This window comes from Aspergillus tanneri (genome assembly GCF_003426965.1).
Source record: "Aspergillus tanneri strain NIH1004 chromosome Unknown AapTan_5_pilon_pilon_pilon, whole genome shotgun sequence".
NCBI lineage: Eukaryota > Fungi > Ascomycota > Eurotiomycetes > Eurotiales > Aspergillaceae > Aspergillus > Aspergillus tanneri.
The window spans coordinates 396,851-421,388 of record NW_022984632.1 but is presented as its reverse complement, the minus strand read 5'-3'; the positions used below and the strand labels follow the sequence as shown (position 1 = coordinate 421,388).

At 46.2% G+C, this 24,538-nt stretch overlaps 10 protein-coding genes across 10 annotated transcripts; 4 read left to right on the top strand and 6 right to left on the bottom strand.

Moving 5' to 3' along the window:
• Positions 1-640: 640 nt before the first annotated feature.
• ATNIH1004_009549 (uncharacterized protein) lies at positions 641-1,387 on the bottom strand (the record flags this gene model as incomplete). The annotated part of the gene is made up of 1 exon (XM_033574141.1): positions 641-1,387. The coding sequence occupies one exon, from the start codon at positions 1,385-1,387 to the stop codon at positions 641-643; it is 747 nt and encodes a 248-aa protein (XP_033422159.1).
• A 637-nt stretch (positions 1,388-2,024) lies between these two features.
• ATNIH1004_009548 (uncharacterized protein) lies at positions 2,025-3,542 on the top strand (the record flags this gene model as incomplete). Its single annotated transcript, XM_033574140.1, has 1 exon — positions 2,025-3,542. One exon carries the CDS (start codon positions 2,025-2,027, stop codon positions 3,540-3,542), a length of 1,518 nt encoding a protein of 505 aa, XP_033422158.1.
• Positions 3,543-4,744: 1,202 nt separating this feature from the next.
• On the bottom strand, positions 4,745-7,183 carry ATNIH1004_009547 (RTA1 domain-containing protein; the record flags this gene model as incomplete). Its single annotated transcript, XM_033574139.1, has 6 exons — positions 4,745-4,977; positions 5,036-5,165; positions 5,207-5,365; positions 6,224-6,687; positions 6,736-6,984; positions 7,036-7,183. 6 exons carry the CDS (start codon positions 7,181-7,183, stop codon positions 4,745-4,747), a joined length of 1,383 nt encoding a protein of 460 aa, XP_033422157.1.
• Positions 7,184-8,583: 1,400 nt separating this feature from the next.
• On the bottom strand, positions 8,584-9,412 carry ATNIH1004_009546 (DUF899 domain-containing protein; the record flags this gene model as incomplete). Its single annotated transcript, XM_033574138.1, has 2 exons — positions 8,584-9,333; positions 9,398-9,412. The coding sequence occupies 2 exons, from the start codon at positions 9,410-9,412 to the stop codon at positions 8,584-8,586; spliced, it is 765 nt and encodes a 254-aa protein (XP_033422156.1).
• Positions 9,413-10,119: 707 nt separating this feature from the next.
• ATNIH1004_009545 (VOC family protein) lies at positions 10,120-10,864 on the top strand (the record flags this gene model as incomplete). Its single annotated transcript, XM_033574137.1, has 5 exons — positions 10,120-10,230; positions 10,326-10,431; positions 10,504-10,607; positions 10,677-10,773; positions 10,851-10,864. 5 exons carry the CDS (start codon positions 10,120-10,122, stop codon positions 10,862-10,864), a joined length of 432 nt encoding a protein of 143 aa, XP_033422155.1.
• A 2,198-nt stretch (positions 10,865-13,062) lies between these two features.
• ATNIH1004_009544 (uncharacterized protein) lies at positions 13,063-14,160 on the top strand (the record flags this gene model as incomplete). Its single annotated transcript, XM_033574136.1, has 4 exons — positions 13,063-13,357; positions 13,416-13,601; positions 13,657-13,953; positions 14,000-14,160. 4 exons carry the CDS (start codon positions 13,063-13,065, stop codon positions 14,158-14,160), a joined length of 939 nt encoding a protein of 312 aa, XP_033422154.1.
• A 1,181-nt stretch (positions 14,161-15,341) lies between these two features.
• Positions 15,342-16,196, bottom strand: ATNIH1004_009543 (uncharacterized protein; the record flags this gene model as incomplete). Its single annotated transcript, XM_033574135.1, has 2 exons — positions 15,342-16,090; positions 16,145-16,196. 2 exons carry the CDS (start codon positions 16,194-16,196, stop codon positions 15,342-15,344), a joined length of 801 nt encoding a protein of 266 aa, XP_033422153.1.
• A 1,067-nt stretch (positions 16,197-17,263) lies between these two features.
• Positions 17,264-17,880, top strand: ATNIH1004_009542 (uncharacterized protein; the record flags this gene model as incomplete). The annotated part of the gene is made up of 2 exons (XM_033574134.1): positions 17,264-17,287; positions 17,488-17,880. The coding sequence occupies 2 exons, from the start codon at positions 17,264-17,266 to the stop codon at positions 17,878-17,880; spliced, it is 417 nt and encodes a 138-aa protein (XP_033422152.1).
• A 37-nt stretch (positions 17,881-17,917) lies between these two features.
• Positions 17,918-18,181, bottom strand: ATNIH1004_009541 (uncharacterized protein; the record flags this gene model as incomplete). Its single annotated transcript, XM_033574133.1, has 2 exons — positions 17,918-18,033; positions 18,079-18,181. 2 exons carry the CDS (start codon positions 18,179-18,181, stop codon positions 17,918-17,920), a joined length of 219 nt encoding a protein of 72 aa, XP_033422151.1.
• Positions 18,182-20,699: 2,518 nt separating this feature from the next.
• Positions 20,700-21,680, bottom strand: ATNIH1004_009540 (NADP-dependent oxidoreductase; the record flags this gene model as incomplete). Its single annotated transcript, XM_033574132.1, has 1 exon — positions 20,700-21,680. The coding sequence occupies one exon, from the start codon at positions 21,678-21,680 to the stop codon at positions 20,700-20,702; it is 981 nt and encodes a 326-aa protein (XP_033422150.1).
• Between the last annotated feature and the right edge of the window lie 2,858 nt (positions 21,681-24,538).

The window sequence follows — 24,538 nt, the reverse complement described above, 5'->3', positions numbered from 1 at the left end:
TTGCTGGGAAAAGATGGGTACATCTCACCTATATACGCTAGAATCCGAGCCTCCCTCCCAAAGTTACATCTTCACTTTTCAATACTAGGTAGTCTGCCTTCCGCTTGGTAAAAGGCCAATAAAATAATTTGTGCTCCACTTTCTAGTAATTCATATTAAAGTGGCTGGACGTCGCTATGTTTAACAGATTTCGAACCGAAATTCAGTATGCTTTATCTAGGAATGACCTTGACTTGTATGATACAGAGAGTGGATATTACGCTCAAGCATCTGCTCCCCCTTTATTCGATAAATTTGGAATAGGGCATAAGTTAAGGGGAAGGAAGAGGAAAAAATGCTGGCAGTGTGTATAAATGTAAGCTAGCCCTGTAGTACTTACTGAATCATGCCGTCATTTCTCCCTACCCCATTTTTGTGAATGCTTGAGATAATATACAGCAAAACTCCCTATATAATCACTTCACGGTGCCTAGCGAATCCACTAAATTACTGGATGTAGTACTATGGCATACCACTTTATGAAATCCGTTCTCTTCGCGAACTCCTCTTCACAAACAAAATCCACACTAATCACTGTTAGAATCTTGTGCCAAAGCTGAATGCCTCCTATGTAGTGCGGTCAACCTGGTAAGTCATAACTTCAAACAAGATAATCTTGTCTTTCATCGTTATCCGGCCAGCCATCAATGTCACCTGCAGGGGAGTTATCACACAAAGAACATAAAATGCCCATGGAGCCAAAAATCATGGCATCGCATTTAAGCAGGGATTGGAAGGTTTCAATGTCAGTTTGGTGTTCAGCGGCATGTTTACTAGGAATGAGATATTCCATTTGGTCCTCAAATACAAGAGGATTCTTACACGGCAGGAGTTTGCCATTTTCAACACTGTTGTGTAGATGCTCCAAGCAAAGAAACTCTGTAGTCTCACATAGAAAATAGTAGCGAACTTCAAGTGGGAGCATGCCACTTGTGCTGTAATGGCACCTGAGAACTGCTATATATGGGGTAGGTGGTTGGTAAAGTAGCATGCGTCTCCAGCTTGCTTCGTTCCTCAGGTATGCATTTTCTTTGTTCGGGTCCATGATAGGGTACATATCTATCTCATCATGGGAAGGCCGGTTGGGTGACATGCTATGACGCCTTAAAAAGACGTCAGGCCATAGATCTGTCTGGATAAATGGATTCTGGTTGCGTCTCCTGCGTTTCTTCGATGGCTTGAAAAAGAGGGTGGCCTGGAGATCGGAGGACCCTTGAATCACATTGCGCCAGAAATGGCATACTGTCGTCGCAGATATCAATAAGGTGCGTATCTCGGTCTGGAGGAGGATTTCCTCCAGTATCTCTACTATGTAGAAGATTCGATGAGGCTGCTTGTTTGAAGCCATTGCTATGCGTTGACCATGTGACATACCAGAGGTGTGGATATCGACTGACGATGGAGCAGATATAAGAAGAGGATATTAGATATTATCTTGTTAGCTGGAAGTCTCAAAAAAGGATTGATGGTGTTCAGTTTGGTCGACTTGAAGTCGTCATGACGTTGAGATTCTGTCAACAGTCTTATTCCGTTCGTCACTCTTGTATAACATCTAAGATTCGCTCAATGTTACAACATCCCACACAATGAAATTATGTATCTCCGTTTAACTATTTCAAGATGATGCCTCCGGCATCAATGCATGACAGGTCATAGTATAGACCTTTTCTCCGCATGATGCTTCCAAAGTCCTGACCACAGCAACTGCCGTTCCCTCCAAACATCCGCTTAGTATCGGCCGCACGAACGGGTCTCGGCCTCTTCCGCCAAAGGCCGTCCATATTTTGGCCCCATCAATACGAACATTATCTGCGGGGTTGAGTGATTTGTGGAGGCTCGGAAGGTTCCCGAAGAAGGACGGCGGTGATCGGTTGAGCCGGTATGAACAGCATACACTCCACAGCAAATGGCGGTTGGCTGTTTAATTTTCGTTCTAAACATAAGTTTATAAGGCTTCTATCTCATTGTCAATACAAGTGTCAATCATGGCATCATCAACGACCGCACTGAATGCCACAGTGGCCGGCCATCCGAAGGAGAATAGTAGCTCCTTCGAAGACCCCGTCCTCTTACGGACGACATTCGCATTGGCCATGTCCACCATGTATAAGGCGGAAGTACCTTTGTATGGTCACCTGGTGCGAATCGTCCAAAACGTCAACCAAAGCAAAGTACCGTCGATGGAGGAGGCGCAGCGACTGACGCTCGAGCGCCACGGGGCTATTCGGCTAGGCACTTCTCTAGAACTCCAAACCGTCCGTCGGATCTTTGCTCTCATTGGCATGTACCCGGTTGGATATTACGATCTTGCAGTCGCAGGGCTGCCCATGCATGCAACCTGCTTCCGGCCAATCGAACGCGAGTCGCTGCAGCGAAACCCATTTCGGGTGTTTACGACCCTCCTTCGGCCGGAGCTATTGCAGTCGGATGCAGCCAAGGACATTGCCTTGAAGCTTTTAAAGAGTCGATCTATATTTAGTGACCGGTTAATGGAGCTGCTCGATCTGGGTGAAAGACAAGGTAATCGGCTCACCGAAGATCAGGCCGAGGCGTTTATCCCAGCAGCATTACGAACATTTAGCTGGCAAGGGATTGCAGCGGCAAGTCTTCCTCAATATCAGCTGCTCAAATCTGAACACCCCATACTCGCGGATATCGCCTGCTTCCGAAGCGCCCACATCAACCATCTCACGCCGCGAACCCTGGATATTGACGAAGCACAGGCCGCAATGGTGCAAGAGGGCATGGCTGTCAAGAGCCGCATCGAGGGTCCTCCGGCTAGAATATGTCCAATTCTGCTGCGACAAACTAGTTTTCTTGCGTTAGAGGAGAAGATATTGTTTCCATTGACGGACATGCATACCAGTCACAACGTTGACAGTGGTAAAGATGCAGCAAGTGAATTGTCGCAAGGCTCTCACCAGGCGCGGTTTGGGGAGATAGAAGAGCGGGGAGCGGCAGCAACGGTAAAAGGACGTCACTTATATGACATGCTTCTCGACAAAGCCATGCAAATGGCCAATTCTATAGCGGCAGATCCTCCGACGACCGATAAGATAATGAGAGAGGCCTTCGAGGAGTATCCAGATAGCTGGACAGAGCTTCGAAGACAGGGCCTTGTATATTTTGAATACCGGCTGACTGGTAAGAGAATCGACACATTTGATATCAACAAAGAGGATCCGGGAACAGCGGTCCTGGAAAAGCTTATTGCGGGCGGCCTGATTGAGGCAATTCCCATCACATATGAGGACTTCCTACCCTTCTCAGCTGCAGGAATTTTCCAGTCGAATCTCCAGACTCCCTCGTCTAGCGTGCGAGAGACTTCCGCAGGCCGCTCCACTTCCGATCTTCAAGGCTTCGAAAGTGCTTTAGGGGACCATGTCTTTAATCTGGACGAACTATATATTCAGAGGCAGAACGAAAGCCTCACAGCCTGTGCAAGAGCCCTTGGACTTAACGAGCAAGATCTAGTTGAGGAATATAGAGAAGGTTGGTTCTAGGGGAATCATGTACGTATCTTGTAATGTTGGCTAGCTATAATATAACGGCACTTAGTATAGCACTCTAGGTCCCAGTAATGGACCACCCAACAAAACTGTATCTAACGTATCGGAAACTGGCGCCGTAGGTACATAGGGGCATTCTGTACCAAGAAATGTTTATATTCTTGCTCACTGATTACAAAGAAGCTATGTTGCCTTTGGTACACAGATGAGCCACAGGGAGAAAGTCCGACTAAGAAGAAAGGAGGGATATGTTATGTACAGCCATTCCATAATTCTCGCTACTATCTCGCTCAAACAACGTTACCTCCAGCCCCAAGTCGCTTCGGCTAATACAGTGCCTTAAGGACAGTATTTAGCATCTTCGATATGCCAATCAGATGTACAATGAGCCATATCGCCGATCTTTCGCAAAGTGTTGCGGATCCAGTAGAGTCTGCGTCACGTTTGCAAGCTAAGCCAGATGTGTAGCGGGCGATTTCCGCGCCTAATAATACATAATGTCCACCTCAGCTCGCGACTTCCGGACATGAGGTCCGTCCTGCCCTAGGGATCCATAGGGACGAAGTGCATCGAGCAACGTCTTGTCAGATATACCACTAGACCACAAAAAGTAGCGCTGTTATAATTTGCACATAATAATGGTATATCTGCTTTATCTGACACTTGTACGCCTCGGCCATGGAAGAGTATTCGCATCGTGGAAGGTCTTTGCTCTCCCGGACTTCGCACCAACTACAAGAGCTTATAGTAAGACACCATGATGGTCAGTTGCGAAATGACTTTCAAGACGATGGCAGATAGGCGTCCAGAGCAGACCATTCGGTGAGGGTCTTTGAGAACGCATACCATGACTTGGTTCAAATAACTACAGGCGGAACCAAGCACAGCTCTCAGGACATGTTTCTCTTTGCCGTCTCATGGTGCCACTGCAAAAATCAACCAGGTCATCAATCAGGCTGACCACCGCGGACAACTCCATGTACTTTTTCCTGTGAGTTCTTCCCCCATGGCGAGTGATGCTGCTGCAACACCAACATAGATGGCAATATTAATATGACGGTGCAGTCGTGTCGCTACCGTAGAACCTATGGGGAAGTTGCTGTCGGGCATGGTCTCAATATATTCCCGGGACTCGGAATTGGATAGTAGAGGATAAAAAGTTGTCAAATTGCCAATCGATGATCATCCGTGCTAGGTTACACATCCTTAAGAAAGCCACCACGCCTCCCCTCTTCGTTGCGGAGGACAATGGTTTCATCCGACGCGGCTTCGCAATAGTCACCAAGTAGAATGTCATTTCCAGAATCCGCAATGCCATAGAGCAGACCTTCGTCATACAGATCAGCGCCACAAGCCATGGCAAAATAGTGCTTGGCGTCCCCACAGAGCTTGATCCTTTCCTCTGTTGGATAGAGGGCAGGATAGACGTCTAGTGGACTATCGTTTCTCTCATCTAGACTTCGGTCGGGAGCCGTAATCGTGGGCACCTTCACCGTGGCAGGTCATGGGACGGGAGTGAACTTCCGAGTTAAGGGTATCATTTTGTTGGAAGCCTTTTGGAGCTTTGAGATGAATAGGCTGAATGCGTTCCATTAGTTGCCCTTCTGAACGATAACCCTGGATGGCGTCAACCATTGCCTGAACTGCAAGACGCGGACAGCGTTTTTGAACATCTGCTGCATCCGCACCATTGGGGACGGGTAAATCCCCGTGCAGTCATAATCTGTGCGTCGAACATATCGCGCCGAAACAAGGTTGGTCTTGTCGCAGGAAGGAGGGTTCTTACCATCAATACCGGTAAAGGCCACAAGTAACGACTAGAGACATGAAGGAGTAGAAGATATTAGCAATCTGGTGCTATTGTAGATTGCCCTTCTTCGAAAGCCCCATCATGTCGCTAATGGTCATTGTTTCCTACTATATATTTATAAACAGGTCAAACAGAAAAACGTCTGGTTTCAAGTGTGATTCATTCTGTAGCTACGGATGCTGGGATATTTATTATTACAGACAGCTAACATTAAAATAAGACCCTCTGTTTTATTTTTATTTTATTTTTTCTTTTGTCTGGAGCAGCTAATCTTCAAGGCTTGTAAAAGTGGATGTTGAAGCTCAAGATAGTGACGTGAAAATCGTGCATACAAGATGGATGCCCCATTGAGAAAAGACTAACCAATATTGAGGGAATTATACTGGCTATCTAGAGTTCGGTTTTTAACTCGGATAAAATCTCTATCGAGGTTCCAACCAGCAACGATGCGAGGGGCATATCGGACGTACCAGGGCCGCGAGAACAACTAGTTTCACGCGAGAAATGCATGTAGCGGTCGATCGAGATCTGGGGCTGGAAGAGATCAGGGTCTATTCTCAGCTCGAGTTGGATTGAATCACATCACTATCTGACACTTATATACTTGATGTGGGCTGGCTTTTCGGCTTCCTCCCGCGTAAGCCAACGGTGGTCATCCGAATGGATCAGAAATTTCACCCAGAAGGAGCATATCAACTGGACAATGAGCATTTTAGCAACCCTAGCGGTTAACAGAGACCCAAGGAAGCGCCGGAGAAGGCCAATCTAAGAAAACACTGTGAAACAACCATATATCCCAGCATCAACCAATGTCTCAAAAAAGAAAGGACTAAACATTATCATCCAAAGGAGACTGGAGTCATACATCGATGGGGTTCTGCATCTCCACCAATGGACGATCCACGGACTTGTGCGTCTTGATGAATCTGCGGATATACTTGTCGCCCCGTCCTAATAAGCAGTTTATCTCACTAGGATGGACTCCGTTCAGGATCACCATGGGCAGAAACATCAACAGGGCGTCGAAAACGTATAAGAAGACCTCATGTCTCATGAGGTATCCATCATAGCCATCCAGATATTCCACTACACGAATGATCGAGCGAACCAAGATCATCGTGCTGGTTACATATAGGGCAACCATATGTGGGCGCCAGACCCCCGAGACCTCCGACGACGGACATAGAGGGCCCCTAGCCATGCGGATTTCGAAGACGGCGGCGGTGATGACAAACAAAGTGAACATTATGATCTGCACGAAGAGACCGCCGATGATGATGCGTTCACCTGTGTTGGGATCGGTAGAGTCTTTCACCATAATACCGGCGCCTAAGGGATGTTAGAACCAGCTACATTGTTTGAATCAGAGCAACATACCTGATGCTTGCATGAGAAAGGACAGCACGTCACCCGCCACAAAGATCTTGGTCAGCCAGTGCAGCCTCACGATTGAATATTGTTCGGCCTGGAGCATGGCAATGATACGGCCCAGTGTCATGTAGATACTGGCGGCAAAAAACGCTGGGGCGATAAGAATTAGAGCGCTTTGGATAACGTATGGACCTTTGGTGAAATTAGGGAATTCGTTGTGTGACAGCAATCGGCCTGCATATCCGATGGTCTCGACTAACGAGAATCAGATTAAGTTCCGAATTCGTAATGGATTTGGGGACCTACGGATGCCTCCAATCAGGAAAGGGATCATAAACCATGTCCGCGTCTGAATGAGTTGGTGGAAATGAAGAATGGTGCTCAAACCGAAAAGAACGAGAAAGATCACTGCTGCAGGTGCAGATGGCTCGTAATAGTAGAAGGTAAACAGCATCGTGAGTGAAATGAAATGCTGCAGTTCAAAGAATATATTGTCGAAGAATGGATTCCATTCCTCCGCCAACAGGGAGAAGAGCGCTGAAATATAAATGTTTTTTGGACAAGTAACCCCAAGTAAAGCTCCATCGTTATTACCTCCACCGAGTACTGTGCGTGCATATCCATCTCCATAGCTTCAAGTGAGAGGATTGCGATGGTGACGACTCGCTTTCGTATCCTTTACCTAACCTGGTAGTGACCTATGTTAGGAGAGACAAGCATTTGTCTAGCGATTCCAGGCGATAAGATTTCATCTCAGACACAGCAGCACTTGTCCCAGTGATATGACATCTATGTCAGCAAGATGATAGTCCACGCCTATTCATTCCCAGTGTACTTATCCTCCATATGAATCTTGCAGAAGGCGGAGGAGTCTGCGATGAATCAAATCCATTGCAAGCAAAGAATAAAAAACAATTGAAATCAGCCGGACAGGTGTTTTGCTTAATCCAGGCAGACATTTACTAAGTCCATGGCGATAAATAAAATCCTTCGTATGTGTATGGAGAAACAAGGAATCAATTAGGGGTATCGACCATGGTATGCTGCGGGTACTTTCGTACCTCGTACTCTTTTCCCTTTTGGGCAAGATGATTGGAGGTCAGTTTTATTCTTAGCACTCCCATCTTTTCCGCGGCCTTGAAGTGCAGATTCCCGTGGTTGGCTGGTTGTTTCATGTACCCCGACCCGTCACCATATAGTAAGAGTTGCCCTAGGTTTTTGAAAAACGGTGCCTGGTGGTTGTGCCATCCACGGCCACACCCAAGTTCCCGATATCGGGCAATGTAAGGACTCAAACCCACGCCGTTTCTGTCACTTCACCACACCTCAAGCGTTAGGTTCGATAGCGGTACGACACCTAGATCTCACCATCATAGACAAACAATGCCGATGCTTGGTTTTGTCTGTGTGAAAATGTATCATTCAAGATCCACAATCGACCACATTTCAATCCTAGGCGAGGTGTGAGAGTGTTAGGACTTGGAAGGTGGAACCACATTGCTTCTATCTGAGTTGGTTTCCATAGGCGACTTCTTTTGCATTGCAGGACAGAATTGACAAGAGCCGTCATTTTCTAATTCGGTATTCATCATCCCTTTAGAATTATTTTGAGTCCTCTCGCATTATTTTATTACAATAACTTTATTATTTTTAATAGATTTCAAAAATATGGAAGGTAAAGAGGGCACTGGTCTACTCAAGCCCTCTAAGTTCCCTTTCTCTGGTAGAAATATCTCATTCACAAGGGACAACGTAACTTCACGATCATAAGAAGGCTAGGCCAATGCCACCGTACTTTTCACTCCACAAGTCCCCTCAGAATCTGCCAGATTCCCCCTGAGGCGCTGAACATACTTAGTGAAGACCTTTTAGTTCCTCCTGAGAGTATTCATCCTTGCGAAGAAACCCAAGACCAGGGTGTCCACTCTCTCCATCCTGCCTTCCCAGAGGTGTCATGTCCAACCAACCAAATGTATTAATCAAATGCTCCCCACCACGTGCGTACGTTGAATATGTATGGTAGATCTTTCCCACTTCACCGATTTTGCCGTCGCCCCTGTAGAACACACTGCTTCCTGGCTGTTCCCCCTTGGTGAGGAAGTCAGGAAGTTCGTCCTTAGCCTTGTAGTTGTACTCAACTGGGCGGATGGCCTCATCCTGCGTGGTATGCATGTCGTAATTAAAATCACTACCGTAGGACGAAACCCAGGGGAAGGTCCAGCCCATGCGCTTCTTGTACTTCTCAATCTTCTCAATCGGGGCGCGAGACACCGCTACGACACTGGTGGAGCGCGAATGAAGGTGCTCCAGCGGAGGAAATGAGTCACCCATGAGGGTGCAACCAGAACAGCCCGCTTCCCAAGAAGGGTCGAACATAAAATGATAGATAATCAGCTGGCGGCGACCGAAGAAGAGGTCGGAAAGGCCGATATCATGCCTCTGCCCGTCCTTTGGGCAGATAATACTGAAGCTATACGACTTAGTTACTTCCACAATCGGAAGCTGACGTCGCTCAGCAGCAAGGGCGTCAAGGGCACGCGTGGCTTCCTTCTCTTTCTCCAAGAGGGAGAGTCGTGCAGCGCGATATTCGGCCGGAGAGACAACCTAAGTCATATGTAAGAAAGGCGGTTGAGGACGCCAAGGACTGGGAAAGGGATCTATTTTGTACTTGGACTGCACTCATTATTGGAGAAGTTTGGACGATGTTCTGATACCGGACTCAGTTATGTTTAGAAGACCTTTATTTCAGTGGGGGATATGTAATATCTCTGCTTGGGGAATATAACTGAGTAGTTCAAAAGGCAGTCAACGCTTTTATAATTTCCCTTTGATCCTTTGGTATACATGCGTGAGATTTACAAGTGCTGACTTCAAGGATGATCCATGATCCATGATCGATGACATCATGTTCGTAATATTAAATGAATGGCATGAATGAGAACGCGCTAGTGACACCACACCCGGCTCGTATTCAAACTCAAATTAGAAATATGGCGAATCACGACTGGCTGTGATCACTAATCATCTATTTTATGGAGATTGAGTTGATTGTCACCTGCTACAAATAGAAAGTTTGTTTGGTATTTATGCCCACTGCAGATATGTAGCTTAATTAGACTTTAGGCTCCACTAGGCAGCAAAACCTCTATTCCATAGATCGACGGATCTAGACCAATACAGTCACCGCCTGGCATTGTCCTTCGCCATTCCGTCTTTTCGGGTGGACAGAATCAAGTAACATAAATAGCCACTAGATGCCACACTATTGGTATATTACTTTATTTACATATTATAAACAAATACGGGCATCATTTCCTCGCGGGTCTCCTCAAGCCTCTCGCATTCTCTATATTCCATTACAGCTAAAGAACCACAGCCAAGAATTCCCTAATGGCCACCGAAACCACCACTCCGGTTCCGTCACAGCAGAAATGGCAGCCTCCCCCAGTAGGCAGCCCTTGCTGGGTGGAGATTCCCGCACAAGATGTTGATAGATTGAAGGTAAGTTTGATGCCATAGCAAAACTCTTGTGCAGAGCTGCATTTGCACCCTGAATTGGGAAAATGTTTATTCTCGGCTAAACTCACATTACAAAGGAATTTTATGCTACCCTCTTCGAATCATGGGAATGGAGACCAGCCCATGGTGCCTCGACCGAGGATCAAATGCAGATACGGCACTACAGTTTTGCCGAGCCAAAAGGTATGTCCGGAGTATATTGCACCCCCTTTCTCCTCCCAAAAAAAAGATGAAAAGTTTAAGTGCCCGTTCTAGGACTTTCAGGAGGAATCATCAAAGTGCCCGATGGTTGTGCTCCTTCAGAGCAGGCGATGGGAAGTGGTATGACTGTGTACTACATGGTTGAATCTCTTCAGTTGGTCAGTATTCGTGAAACAGTCCATGCTAGACATGAGTATAGAATACAGAGTACTTACCGAATATATTAGACGGAAGAAAGAGTCCACAAATTAGGAGGCAGCACCTGCCTCTCAAAGACGCAAGAAGGGTCTCATGGATGGTATATGAATTTCCGTGATCCTGAAGGTAATCGATTTGGCTGCTATGAAGTGTGCCATGTTTAGGTAGTGGGGTTTCGAAACTAAGTTGGTGCTTTGAACAAGATATTGAGGTCTAACATTGATATGTGAGAAACAATGCGTTAATTCGTTGAGGTGTTTTTACTTGTTTTATCCTCTGGCTGGGTTACGACTTGGCTACCTTCTCCTTCCTACGGATTATTCTCGGTGGTCTTGCATTCTATCTGAACGGAGTGGGCTGCGAGAAGCCTTTCAGTGCTCTCTTACGAACCACGAGGAATCTAGCCTTAGACAACTTAGTCACGCAGTCCACTTGGCCAGTGCAACCATCGGATAGCATTTTAAGTCAAGTACGAGCGCAGCTTGGTGCGTTAACGGCCCGGGGAAGAGACGTGGGATTTGGGCCTGAGGGGACAGTTGGCCAGATACCGAAATCTCCTAAGAGCTGTTGATATTTAATTATCAAAAAAAGTGGCCTCTTTACTTGAGTTAAAGGTGTCTAATATTCCTCACGATCCGCTGCCAGAGATAACGCGGCATTCGGTTACTCATACTCTTGTAAGCTTTGTATTGTATCTCAGAGAAGGAAAAAGTTGTCGTTCTAACGCTCGTGTTGTCACTGAGCCCAAAAATTTCTAATTGAAGTGTCGGCTGAACGGGATTCCTTAATGTATCCAGTCTCAGTGGCGCAGTGTGCAACCTCTTGAGGACAAAACAAAATCTTGATCAGTTGCGAATGCTCTTCGAAAATCTAGAATCTCCATTCTTCCATTCAAAACCTTACTCTTCGTCACTGTCACTCTGGTCTCTGGCCGGTCCCATGGTTTAATGTAGACATCTATTCAACTGCGGTCTCGCGGCCAGTGGATACTTCACAGCGAGCGACGATAGATACCTCTTGGAGCATATCTCTCGCTGATATCCTGTACACAGTACGCGATTTAGGGGACCCGTATGAGACGCGGCCGCATAGCAGATTCTATTTGACGTCTATGACTCTTTGGCCCGCAATCCCCTGGAGCAAGGAGAAGGATTAGCTGTGGGTCTAACTCGTTTATTGGGATGACTCTTCTTAGTACTCTGGTTCCAGCACTAAATATCTCCTCTGGTATCGTTCGTCTTTTGCTTGCGGAAGAGATCAGCAAGCCTGTGATCGATCTATATTTGCTCTGTAAGGCCACCATTTATCAGCTTCTAGTGATCGTTTTCGTGATGACTCGAGTACTCATGATATCCCTAGCACAAGACGACCACCAGGGGCTTTGGTATGAGCTTTCAGAAGCAGCGGTGACAAACTATAGCTGAGGATAGTAAAACCGGGAATGTCGGACAACCAGTTTATCTTTTCTGCTTGGCCCCTATAGTCGCTCAATTCTATCTTTACGCTGGTAGAATAGTAGACCATACGCGGAATACTTGCGACTGCAGAGTTTATGCATATGGAATACTAATTTACACATAGAAATAAATGCGTATGCAGATTATATACACAGAAATAGTACCCAGCCCTCTATGACCAAACCTGTATTATTAAAAGATGTTTTATACTGGATAGATCTATATTCTATGTTCGTTAACCCGACCACCGAGATAACAATTATATCCACCAGGTCAATGAAGTTCTTTTACTTAAGTGAGGTGCTTGTCAGGGGCTGAACCTGTAGAACCTATAGGATAGGCTATATGCCAAAAGGGAATCGTTGGAGGAAAGAGAAAGGTACAGAAGAATCACGTGTTGTGGGCTGGGCCCACAACTAACCAATGTAGTAATCGATGCTCTAATCTACAGTCAAGTATTGCATAATAAATCATCAAGGGCCTATAGGGACTGTAGCTGCTACAGGTCCCGAGAGGTTAAAAGGCTCCAGCCCTTTACATGGCTAATTGTAATAACCTTATTCCTCAGACGGTAGGGGCGGAAAGACTCCGCCCTTTTGGAGATGGTTACTAGAAATTTGATTTGTCAGTAATTGCAATAACTAATAAGGACAATTCCCTATTAGTAATTAGACAGACTCAACGGACCTCTGGTTCTCGGTGAAATACGTAGTCGACTAGTCATGTTGTAGTGATAATTAGTCCTACGTGCACTAATTCCGTACTATTAAGGCGGAATATGCACAATTACACAGTTGATGGGGAACGCATCTCAGCGTTTAGCTTTCGCTTGACCCCCTACACGTTGAGTATATAACTATCCATGTTGGTGGTAATCTTGCTACATTGTGAAGGACGGCAAAGAGATCTCAAATCTTACTTTGTATTAACCAGGCTCAACTTTCAAAATTGCCTAACAATGTCAGTTCCTTCTGTGGCCATTTTTGGACCACATGGTTTTATTGGCAAGGAGATTGTCCCAACGTTTGTGGAGGCACTAAGTAAGAAGGAAATATCATCCTTAAAACTATTAACACGAAATCCCACATCATCTGTATATAATACTGCACGCAGCCGAGGAGCCAGTATTTGTCCTGTTGCTTTTAGTGACAGACCTGCTCTACGCCGTCTACTAGAAGGGGTTGATGTTGTTATCTCATGCATGGGAACGTCTGGTAACTACAAGGAAAACAAAAAGGAGCTGGTTGATGCTTGTGAGTTCCATTCCAGCGGGTGTATTTTATTACTATAAGCTTATGTGTAAATATTTAGGTGCTGAAGCCAAGGTCAAGATTTATTTACCCTCCGAATGGGGTACTGACCATCGTCAAACCCATTACCACCACCCGATGTTTACCAGCAAGCAGGAACACCATTCTTATGCTGAAAAGCTTGGTCTAAAAACCATTGCTCTCTATACAGGTCTAATCATGGAGACCTCGTTTTGCAAATGGCTTGGTAAAAGCAACTCTACAAAGAAATGTCCCTCAAACATGATCTGACTGTCTATAAGGGTTTGACACGAAAGATCGCACGTGGAATATTGTGGAATCAGGAAACAGGCTAGTTGCGATGACATCACAAAAAGATTTAGGTCCTGCCACGCTTCGAACCATACTGCTTGCCTACTCAACACCAGAAAAATGCCCATCTCACATTAGGATCTACTCTGACAATCGATCTATCAGAGACTACCAGGCAATTTTCGAATCGGAGAGTAAAGAGAAATTAAAGCTAAATTGTATTTCCCTCCGGGATGCAGAAACAGACTATGAGCGGATAAAAGCTTCCATTCCTCCTAATAAGCTTGGTAGGTATCTTCCTACAAAATATCATGAAAGGTACTAATATACTAGGGCCTTTAATAAATCTGTTGTTTGCCGACGGGACTTTCGATCACACGTCCAATGAACGGGAGATTATTAACCCAGGACAGCATTATTTTCAATGGAGATCCGTGGATAATTATGCAAAGGAGGTCAATGGGTTGCCGTGGGAGAATGAATCGCCATGGTGAAGGGAGAGCACCTCCCAAAGTTGTGCGATGAATCAGCATATTAGGCCAGACGTCAACCCATAACTGTTGGAATAGTTTTGTATGGTACAACACCTAGATCCACAAATTGAAACACCTCTCTACTTTGATTTACTTGTGATATGAATATAGCTCGGTCCTCGGTAAATAACAACCCGTGCACGGTTCACTTGGTTATATAAGTTGCGTATATCTCCTTAATTCTGTGCGACAACTGAGTCGTCATTCTATTCCAATTTACTCAGTTCCTCTAGTCTGATGCCAAGTCCTCTGACGTACCGTAGATTCCGTACAACTTGTTTTACACTCGTTCGCCTCCCTCCTTGACTTGTTGCGGATGTGTTTACTTCGGAGGTGGTTTACAGGGTTGGAAGCAAGCACACTAAAGCGACTTGTTTATCAATAGCAATTGACAAATTATATCTTGCCTAGTCACCCGTGCCGGGGAAAAACTTTCCATATCGAAGAGTTGTCTGACAACGATATCCGGAACGTATCCATCTATTCAAACCAGGCTATTGGTCTTCTGACAAAATCACGCGGAAGCTAGATAGTTTTGTGGATTCCTGCGGCAAGTCACTTCTGCAAGTTAGTAGATCGGTCACGTATTGGACTCAGAACAACGAGCCCTGTTATCGTGGTAAGAACCTAGCCAGAATGTGAGTCATGGATATTATTAAGCTGTCAGAAAGCTATGGTGGGATTTGGAGTATTCGTTCAGACATGTGGCATGAACACCTAGCCCATTGACCATATAGATTAGCAACCCCAATAGTGGACAGCGACTACCTGCGCTCCCTTATATGCTGGCATAGTTACTCGCTCCTTTTCAAAGTGATGCTACAGAGGAATTGCCATGGATTGAATACTAGCCATAGGAATACCAAAGCTCGAAAATGCAATCAGCCTTTCGGGCTGAGTTGGAGATGCAAAGCATTCAAAGTATGATTAGGTATGGTGCACGTCGGGCGGATATCTGCCTAAAAATATGCTCCTAACTGTAGTTGGCATGGGCATAGGGTATCCTAGCCCCGGAGAAAACAGGTCAATATCACCATAAATGGTAACATGTCCTCCGAGGCTGATGAGAACGAAAGAGCGCCATAAATTGATTTCTTTTATGTATGTGATTTTTATTTCCTTCTCCCTGAAGAAAATACCCTTCAACGAAGAATCTCCCAGTCCTTGTCTTCGCCCTGGCCGTTCACCCATGGCAAACACACGTCCCAGAGCGCCTTAACTTCTCCCTCCCCAACATTGAGTAGGGCCTTCCAGAGCATCTTATCTCCTCTTTCGCACCAAACCAAGAGGGCGACAATCAGAAAATCCGCATACCCGGGGGTTTCACCCTCAAGGAAAGGTCCATTCTTCCCCAGCCTACCTCGCAGCATCTGTGCCAGTGGTGCCATTTCTGCTTTCGCAGCATCGATAATCATCTGTATTTGGTCCGTTTCCTTGGGAAGGACCTCTGAAAGAGGTTTCCCAAACCTTGCCGACCGGGTCTTAATAAAATATTCCCGGCCTCTGGGGTCCAGAAAATCGGCCACGCGGGGCATGATGAGGGCGGAGCACTTCGAAACTACATTGGTGATGAGCTTGTTCACCGCGAGCGCCAGGGCGTAACTGGCATCTCGAGATGGGAATAGTGGTGGGGATGGAAAGGCCTGGTCCAGATGCGTTGCGATGGCAAACGAGTCCATCAAAGCGCCATTAGGATTGGAGATCACAGTCGGCGGGTGACAGATGGTTGGAAGGGTGTATGCCACTCCCTCCTCATGAGGTGGGACATTCAAGTTCGAGAGCAAAGGGGCGATGTCAGGGTAGGAGATGTAGGACTGGGTATAAGGAATGCGCTTGTAGTTCAGGACCATGCGCGTCTTGATTGTGTTCGGGGACCATGGTTTCAAGTCCCCTGCAATTAATGTTAATTAGCTACAGAACTAGAGAGGGATGGAAATAGGCATACGCGGAAGCGTCGACTCAATGTCGAAGAAGTGCACAGGTATGGGGTCTGCCATGGCCGGTGAGAAGACGAGTTAGCTACCATATCCATCACACATTGTGAACAGGCAAAGTTGACGCAGGATGGAGGAGATGTGGCGGTTCTTGTGCACAGGTGAACGTTCCAACGTCATCTGTCAAATAAGTTGGTGGTAATAATGACGTAAACAAGATCATAAAAGAGGAGTAAAACAAACTCCCCTACACCTAGCAGAAGAAGCAACCTAATGATCCATAATAATAATCACAAGAATGATCATATGTTGATCAATATAATCAAGAAACCATCTAAAACAATCATTTTAAGCACCCCTGCTTTGAGAGAATAGTGTCTACTTTCCTATTCGGTATTAGCCGAATATCGAACATCATCCGTTCCGCTTTCACGTGACTGCCAAGACCACCAATGGAACCTTCCGCGGGAACTATGTATATTTCTCAATACAATGTTTCCCACGGCGTTTTGTATTATAGGCAGTTTTTAAGCAGTAAAACTATCAAAAATAAAAATCATTGTTGTGGAATTCAGGGGAAATGGGGCGTAGGGAGCTATTCTATCAACTACAGGCCAACTAGCCTAATTAGGAAGTAGATGTCATTCAGTGGAAACACCAGGAATCGCAGTATCTCAACCAACTGAGCCTACTAAGCGGTTCCCTATATTCTCATTGAGGTGTTCAACTCTTGATTTAAGTGCTCAACTATCTGAAGGATTCAGGGATTGAATCGATCGTCAGATACTCCGCACTGCCAAGTCGGGCGGATTATAGTGTTTCCGTAACAATCATATACTGTATACAGTATATGTAAACCAGTGCTGAAAAAAGACTCGTATCCATGTGTTGTGAAAACCTTGACACGGTCCACGGTGCACAGGGAAAATGGGGAATAGGGCAGGAGAAGCTATACCAGCTACACGCACGTAGCCTACTAAGGAGCGTATATATGCAACTAGATATATATTCAACGCCTCATCTAGATGCCACGCTCTCTTCTTCAACAGGGATAGGGGATTCAGGGGTTGACAACGTTGTGCGTAGCCAAGGCGCTAGGAAGGAATCGGTCCAAATACCATTTCAACACCATGCTTTTTGGAAACAGGTACTCCGTACGTATATCACTATTTCAGTCCAATCATGGATCTAAAAGGACAATGGCTTTCAAGTGCTAACTTGGCTAGACAGGCCCTAGAAGTTCTCACCGAAGCTCCGCTGTTCTCTTGTACAACTTTTCGGTCAACTTCTTGCAGAGGCAGATGATCTGTGCTGACTCCTCAACCACATCGTCTTGTTCATCAGTATTTAATAGGCTGTTCGCCTCCAAATCTCGGAATTTGAACTCTTGCTGGAAGTTGGATTTATCAAAAGAGATCCAGTACTGTGTGGTGGTCCATCTACACCCTACACCCTCCAGAGCACCCTTTCGATCATAACAGGTCGACCCACGAGTACGCCGGACAAATTCACCACAACGCCGCTGTCCATCCCTTTCGATGAAGAGCAGTTCGGAGAACCTATGGCTGCGAGTCTTCTGATGGACTTCAGTGCCCGCAAGGACTATATGCAGGCATTGACGTCGCAACGGCGCGTCGCTCCCACGGGATGGGATTCACCCGCTCTTGCGGAGGTCGTCGGACAGGATATCGGTCTCAACTACGCCAGACATTACTTCCAACACCTCTCTACTTCTTCTACTTTGTAGATATTACCAAGATTATGCGGCGTGCAATGGAGTCCCTCTACAACCCAAGATTTGCATGGTGCTCGTGGCTCACCATCAGCGCCGCGATAATGAACCTGATCCAGGAGATCGATGAGTGGTTGAGCCGACTCCCATACGACATAGCGGGCTTTACTTTCGGTCCTTGTTAGTATCCAGTATAGCTGGAATTACACCCACCATCGTTGGAGCTATACTGCATCTTTTCAACATTGGACCGCTCTGGCGGTAAGGTCGCCGGATCCAGCCAGGTATGTATCACGAACATCACCCCCAGTTGCATGGCAGATGGAGCTGCATGGTTCAGCCCGACAAGTTGGTGCAACTGTGGACCAAGTTTAACTTACCCGACTCTGCCTTGGACCAACACTATGGATGCAAATTGCGCAGACATGTCGCTGCCAGCGTCGACCTACAGCCCATTACTACAAGCGCGGCGCCAACAAACATCCCAGGCCAAGATGGGTTCCCGGGCTGTGCAGCAGTTCCTCAGTGATGGAAAGTCTGCCTACTGCAACTATAGTGGCAACCCCCTCTACCACCCTCAATCCCACCGCAGACGGTCTCTTAAATTGTGCTTACACCATCCAACCCACCAGCTCCTATAACCCGCAGCCTACAACTTCAGCTCTGCCGCCTCCGCCTCCACGTTACACGCCAGGACAGTGTAATGTGCATATTTGGGAAGACCTTGGATGGAAATACGCGATCCCGAGGTCTGCATCGGCGTCAACATTACAGATGCGGACAGCAAACCCATTGGCGTGTTGAACACGAGAACCCCAATCAAATCTCCGCTCGACATGGTTAATACGGCGCAGTCCTTCTACCTAGGCATTCATGTGGAGTTTCCTTATGATATGACTCAGGGGGGGAAGAAGGGAGTAAGCTTATCGAACAGCAGCACGCGACTAGTTGCTAATATAGGGAACAATAGATAACTACCATAATTCCTTGGATGGTTGACTCGCGCGCATCTTTTGAATACTGGAAAAGAGCTAAGTACGGTCTGAGTTGTTAAATCTTCTACATCTGAACAGGAAACATGAGAACAGCTATATCTGTTAACCACTAATAATTTGTACACCTAATCTGACAAAAAGACAAGCTCGACCGGTAAGTATCGATAGTAAAATAAACACTTGATGGCTTGTGAAGAGCTTGTCCTCGTGACATCTGAACATTCGCATCTTCCTCAAATAGTTAAGAGTCATATCATGTTTAGACAGTGCTTTTCGCTTCTTCAAGCAAGGCCAGAAAAACCACATAGTTGATGAACAGCATTCTTCGTTATTTAAATTTGAGGGGCGTGGTGTCATCTTCCTGCACTCCCTTGCGCCCTCTATATAGCCTTTTTCATCGCAGGAAAAGTCTGATTCCGATGACTGGGCTCAGCTGAATACGAAGCCACGGGCGCTGAAGAAAAAATGAAAAATATTGCATGTTATCACAAATAGTCCCTTCTCAGCCATGTTCTAGTGTTGCTTAGGGCCTAATCAATTCTGGTAACAGATGGGCTGATCAAATATTCTTCATGTTGGTAATGTAGATTAGAGATGTTCTCAAAAACGGGAACTCTTGAAGTAATTACCGCAAATAGTCAGCGTTGATGGGGCTTTGGTTCCCCTTAGGATCTCACAGGTCTCTGGTTATTAGGGAAGATTAAGCAACATGCTTTCGTTTGCTGCTTGATATCAATGATGATTGGGATAATGGAAGTTACCCCAGTAGCACTTATCACAAATAGTCCGTGTGCATTCCCTCTTTGAATTTTTTAGACCCTCTCCTACATTGGAAAGGGAGGCGCTATTCAGCCCCGATACAGTACTATGTAGATCTTAATAAGGCAAGCATCAGCTACCGCCACGCAAATGTAAAGATCGGCTTAAAGTTAGAACCTTGTCCTGGAGAGCGAGGGATTCATCAGAATAATGATTTTCACAGCGATGCTGATCTTGTTCCCGGTTCGCTCCTCGAACGTAGCCGTTTGCTGCCGCAACAGCCTGTCTATCAACCTTTTGTCTCCCTCTTCCTTTGGACATTGTTGAGGCAGAATCCAAGCCAATTCACTTATCCCAAAGATATCGCGAAATAGCAAAAAAAAAAAAAAAAAAAAAAAAAAGAGTGATATGGCAGAAATAAAGGAATGAATAGGGAGTGAAAAGCACACGTTGCACGATCTTAGGAGATTTCAAGGTGTTAGAGAGCGAGAGGAAGATGAAAGGACTTTCGTCCTCTATTTGTCCGGGGGGAGCTGTGGGCCAGTTTTTCACAGCCATGACTCAATCTCCTCTAGTCGGTGCATCTTGACTTTCTTAGTGAGGCAGCTAAAGAGCCGGCGTAAACGAAGAGAGGATAGGTAAGTGAACGGGGTGAGTGTGGGTGTTGATAGGTGAGCGAATCACCTCAAATGGGTGAACGAATCACCTCGAAGGGTGACCCAAGCACTCACCCTCTTAAAGCGGCAACGACCGAATGAGGCAGGCAGAGATACTCGTAGTTTTTTCAACGGTAGATTTACCTATCTATATGTCTTGGATTCCGCCTTGATGTTTATCTGCTGCATCGTCTTCAACCTCTTCCGCCCGAGCAAAGTCGTGTCCAGTCGGCTGAGGAAAGAGTGCGAGAACACGGATGATATGGAGATGCTGAACAATACATTCCGCGCAGTTGCATAGCCAATGTACGTGTATCTATGGGGAGAGATGCTTGAATATGTCAGAGCGTAGATTTCATTTCGTCTGCGTCGTCATTCCCACCAGTATCACTATAAATAAACACCGTTCATGATGTCCCACTTCCTAAGATTCCAACTTCCGATTCAGCCGCAGGTCCATCACGACCTTTCCACGCGCATGCCGTCCCTCCACACGATCAAATACAGACTGGAACTGCTCCAACGGCCACACGCTATCGACCAACGGTCGGCATTCACCCGCTTCTACCAGCTTGGTGATCTCCTCCAGATCGGACCTGCGAGGCGTCATGATGAAAAACAAGCCCCTGACCTCCTTCGCCGTCACCTCTGCCGGTTTTACCTCGTTCGGTGACCTACAGATACTGATAACGATGCCCTGATCCCGAACACACCGCCAGGCATCCTCCAGCGACTGTCCGCCGATACAATCAATCACCAAATCGACCTTGTTCTCCTCGTTCTGGCCCCATTCCCGCAGTGACTGCGAGCGATAGTTGACGACGTCCACGGCACCCAGTCCCCGAACGAGGTCCACATTGTTCGGTCCACATGTCCCGATGATCTGCGCTCCGATAATTCGGCCCAGTTGAACCAGCCACATGCCTGTGCTACTGGAAGCAGCCGTCACCAGGATTCGTTTTCCCTTCCAAGCCGAGCTCGAGAACCCGCCGATGCCCGACTGCTCGAAAAGTGCCTGCCAGGCCGTTTCGGCCGATAGCGGTGTGGCGGCACTCTCGGCCCAGCTGAGATTCTGCGGTCGACGCGCCAGTTCGTCCGTTACTACAACGGTGTAGTCGCGTGCGCAACCGGGGCGGTTGAATGTGCTGCGGGCGTATACCTCATCGCCCGGTTGGAAGGGGGAATTTGGGGGGGCCGTCACCACAGTTCCGGCCATGTCGTCACAAGGGACAGGTTCCCTGTCGGGGAGAGAGACATAGGCATACCAGCCTAGCTCGCCTGCACAGGGTGCGGTGCAGTGCACGCGGATCAGATGTTCGTTGGCATCGGGGTTGGCGATGGGGATGGGCCGGTCAACTAGTTCTAGACGAGTGGATGAGAGATCGGGTTGTAGGAGAGTTCTCATATTGATTGTAGTTGTACGTTGCTGTTCTGACACCGGTACAGGGATATAAAGTAGAGCATCGCTGGCTAAATTTATAATGACTCGGACTTAGCGACATTGTCTGGTGTCCGGGCCGAGGGTTTAGCTTACTCACAGTGTGGAGCTGTTTGTGGGAAATGTGGCGTACTTTCTCGTGTTTCTTTTGGTCCGAGATATTTTCCGCGGGTTCTCGGCTCCGATGTTGAAGCGCTGGGGGCTAGAATGCTCTGTGACAATTATTATTACTTTTATTATTTAATCAAGTTTAACGTTCTTACCGAGCTTTTCCGGCTTTCCCGCCCTCACTCGCGCTCTTTGCATAGGTACGAAGTTACAGAATCAAATGTAAATTGTGCCCATATCATGCCTTTAATGTCGTGGACTGCGAGTGTACTCTCTGTGAAAGGTATTTTAGCTCCAAACCTGCCCTTTACGCCTATTGTAGACAGACGTCACTACATGTATCGTGTGAAAGGTGTTGCCGCGTTTTCGTTTCGACTCCGGCCAAAATCGCGCATCTTCGATAGATCCAACTGATCTGAGAGCATGTTGATCACCAGACAGAGGATGACACGCAGCACTAATTGCTGCGCTACAACTGGCGGCGGAATGCATGTGAGATTGAAAACGCTTAAGTCTGAGAAGAATAACGCTGCCGATTATCAGCGACCCTAGAAAGTGGCAAAGATGATGGCAATGGGCGAATAGCCACATCCAATGAAGCTTATTCAGATGTGGGACTGCCATACATGTCATAAGGATAAGGAAGGACCTCGATGAAGAGCAAACTCCGAGCCACCAGCCAATGAAGTATTGTTGACACAACCAGGAGCAGAATACTATATCGGTAGGGAAGACTGAGGTAGTAGGTTGAGCGCTGAAGGCCTTGAGGCCATGAGACGCGTAATAGCTTGCATTGTCTTGTATAGCTGTTGTATTCGGCAGCAAGAAGCATGTTCATCAGCAGGTTATTGCAGAGAAGTATGCAATGGGGACAAATATCTGGGGACAACTGGCGAGTGGGACCTTCCCGGGCACTTGTGGTGTAACCGCAGAGGTTGATTATCGTCGCTGCGGTGAGTTGGCCAAAGCGAGGCTCCAGAGCGCAGGAAATAAGCTTGGTTGACTTTCCGTATTTGCTTAGTCCATGGATTATTGGGGACAGCAGATAACTGGAGATGGAGAGAATAAGAAAGTCTGGGTAAATAAGCACATTTATGGACCTTGGGATATTATAAAAAGATATACACACAGAGTGATTGTTATTATCCACTGAGAAACGGCCACGGGTTGCATCCATCTCTTTTTTTAAGGTAGTGGAGCTGCATGCTCTTTTGAAAAATGGACAGTGGATGTGGATATTTGACAATTTCCTCTCCTCATCATTTAGGGACCGATTCCATTGTTTTGGGGCTCTGTGATACTGGACTTCGATAATATGCTTTTGACTTCTGTTGTGGTATCGGGGTTGGAGAGAAAGGATAATAGGGTATCTTTAACAGTTAGGAATACATCTCTTCCGTTATTGCGAGCCGTCAAAACATACAAATGAGCTTAATATTACAGAAGATGACAGTGATGCAGACTGGAAGACTAAATAATAGCTAGCATTTTTCATTGATCCTCGTCTTAAACAGTACTTGACTGGGAAGGGCAAAACACTATAATTTGCGAGCTGATAGGCACAGTCGTCGCCTGCTTAGTAGCATCTAATAAAATTAAACCAGGTACTGTTCCGCCAAAGGGTTAGATCGTTCTTATATTTTCATAGAAATGTTTGATATCGTTGTTTGCTTCCAGCTTGTGATCAGAGGGGTTGATCCTTTCGTCCGTTTGGGTATCCGATGAAAATACATTACTTATGACAATACTATTATTAAATGCAGGAGCTACCCATGGCATTACAGGGGCTGATATATTATTAGACATTGTCTCTAGAATCTCCCTCTTACATGGTGATTTGTTATGGAGATGTGGGCTAGCTCGCACATCCAGCCAAAAGTAGCCAACGATACTGCGCATAGGTATACAGATTGTTTCCGGAGGTCACCCAGAGCAATGAATCGTTAGCCACTGTTAGGTTATTAGTCACAAAGATTAGGGTCCCTCTACCTGCAATGTAATCGACCGCATAGGTGTTAAGACATTCCGAGTAAAATTGTTAAAGTGGGGCATTTCCAAGTAAAATTAGGATATCTTTATAGCGACGTTCTGTTCAAAACAATCCTATAAGCTGGATTATGACGGGATGATACTGTGAAATTGAAGTTTGCAGATACAAGGATGACACTATATTTAGTTGTACCAAGTGCGGAAAATACCACGGAGTTATAACTACATTCCGTGGTTAGAGCTGGCGCACAATAAGGATACGAATACGATAGTCACAAATATTGAATGAATAGATAGGGATATGATCAACACTGCTACCCAGAGTATGCGCCTTTGCCAGGTGGTAAAATGGAGGTTCTTTAAACTTATAACGCCGACATCAAGCCGCTCTCGCTGAGCGTGAGCGCGATCAATATCCGCGGGTGACGGCGAAACTCAGACATTGCATGCATTAGTTGTAAAGTGTGGCAGATTCAAATGCCTGGCGCTTATATTTCCAATATGCTAGGATAGCAGTCGTAATAGTGAGGATAATGTTCAGAATCAAGGCAACTGTGGTTTTGAAGGCGCAAGGCAGGACACCAGTAACCCATTCCTCTTGTTGTTTTTGATTATTCTTGATTCTCCTCTCTATACTCACTGTCAGTACTCAAGGCAGACAGGAAAAGAATTTCGATATCGGTTTTTTGGATGGGCTGTAAAGTTTATAATATAAGTGACTGGCCATG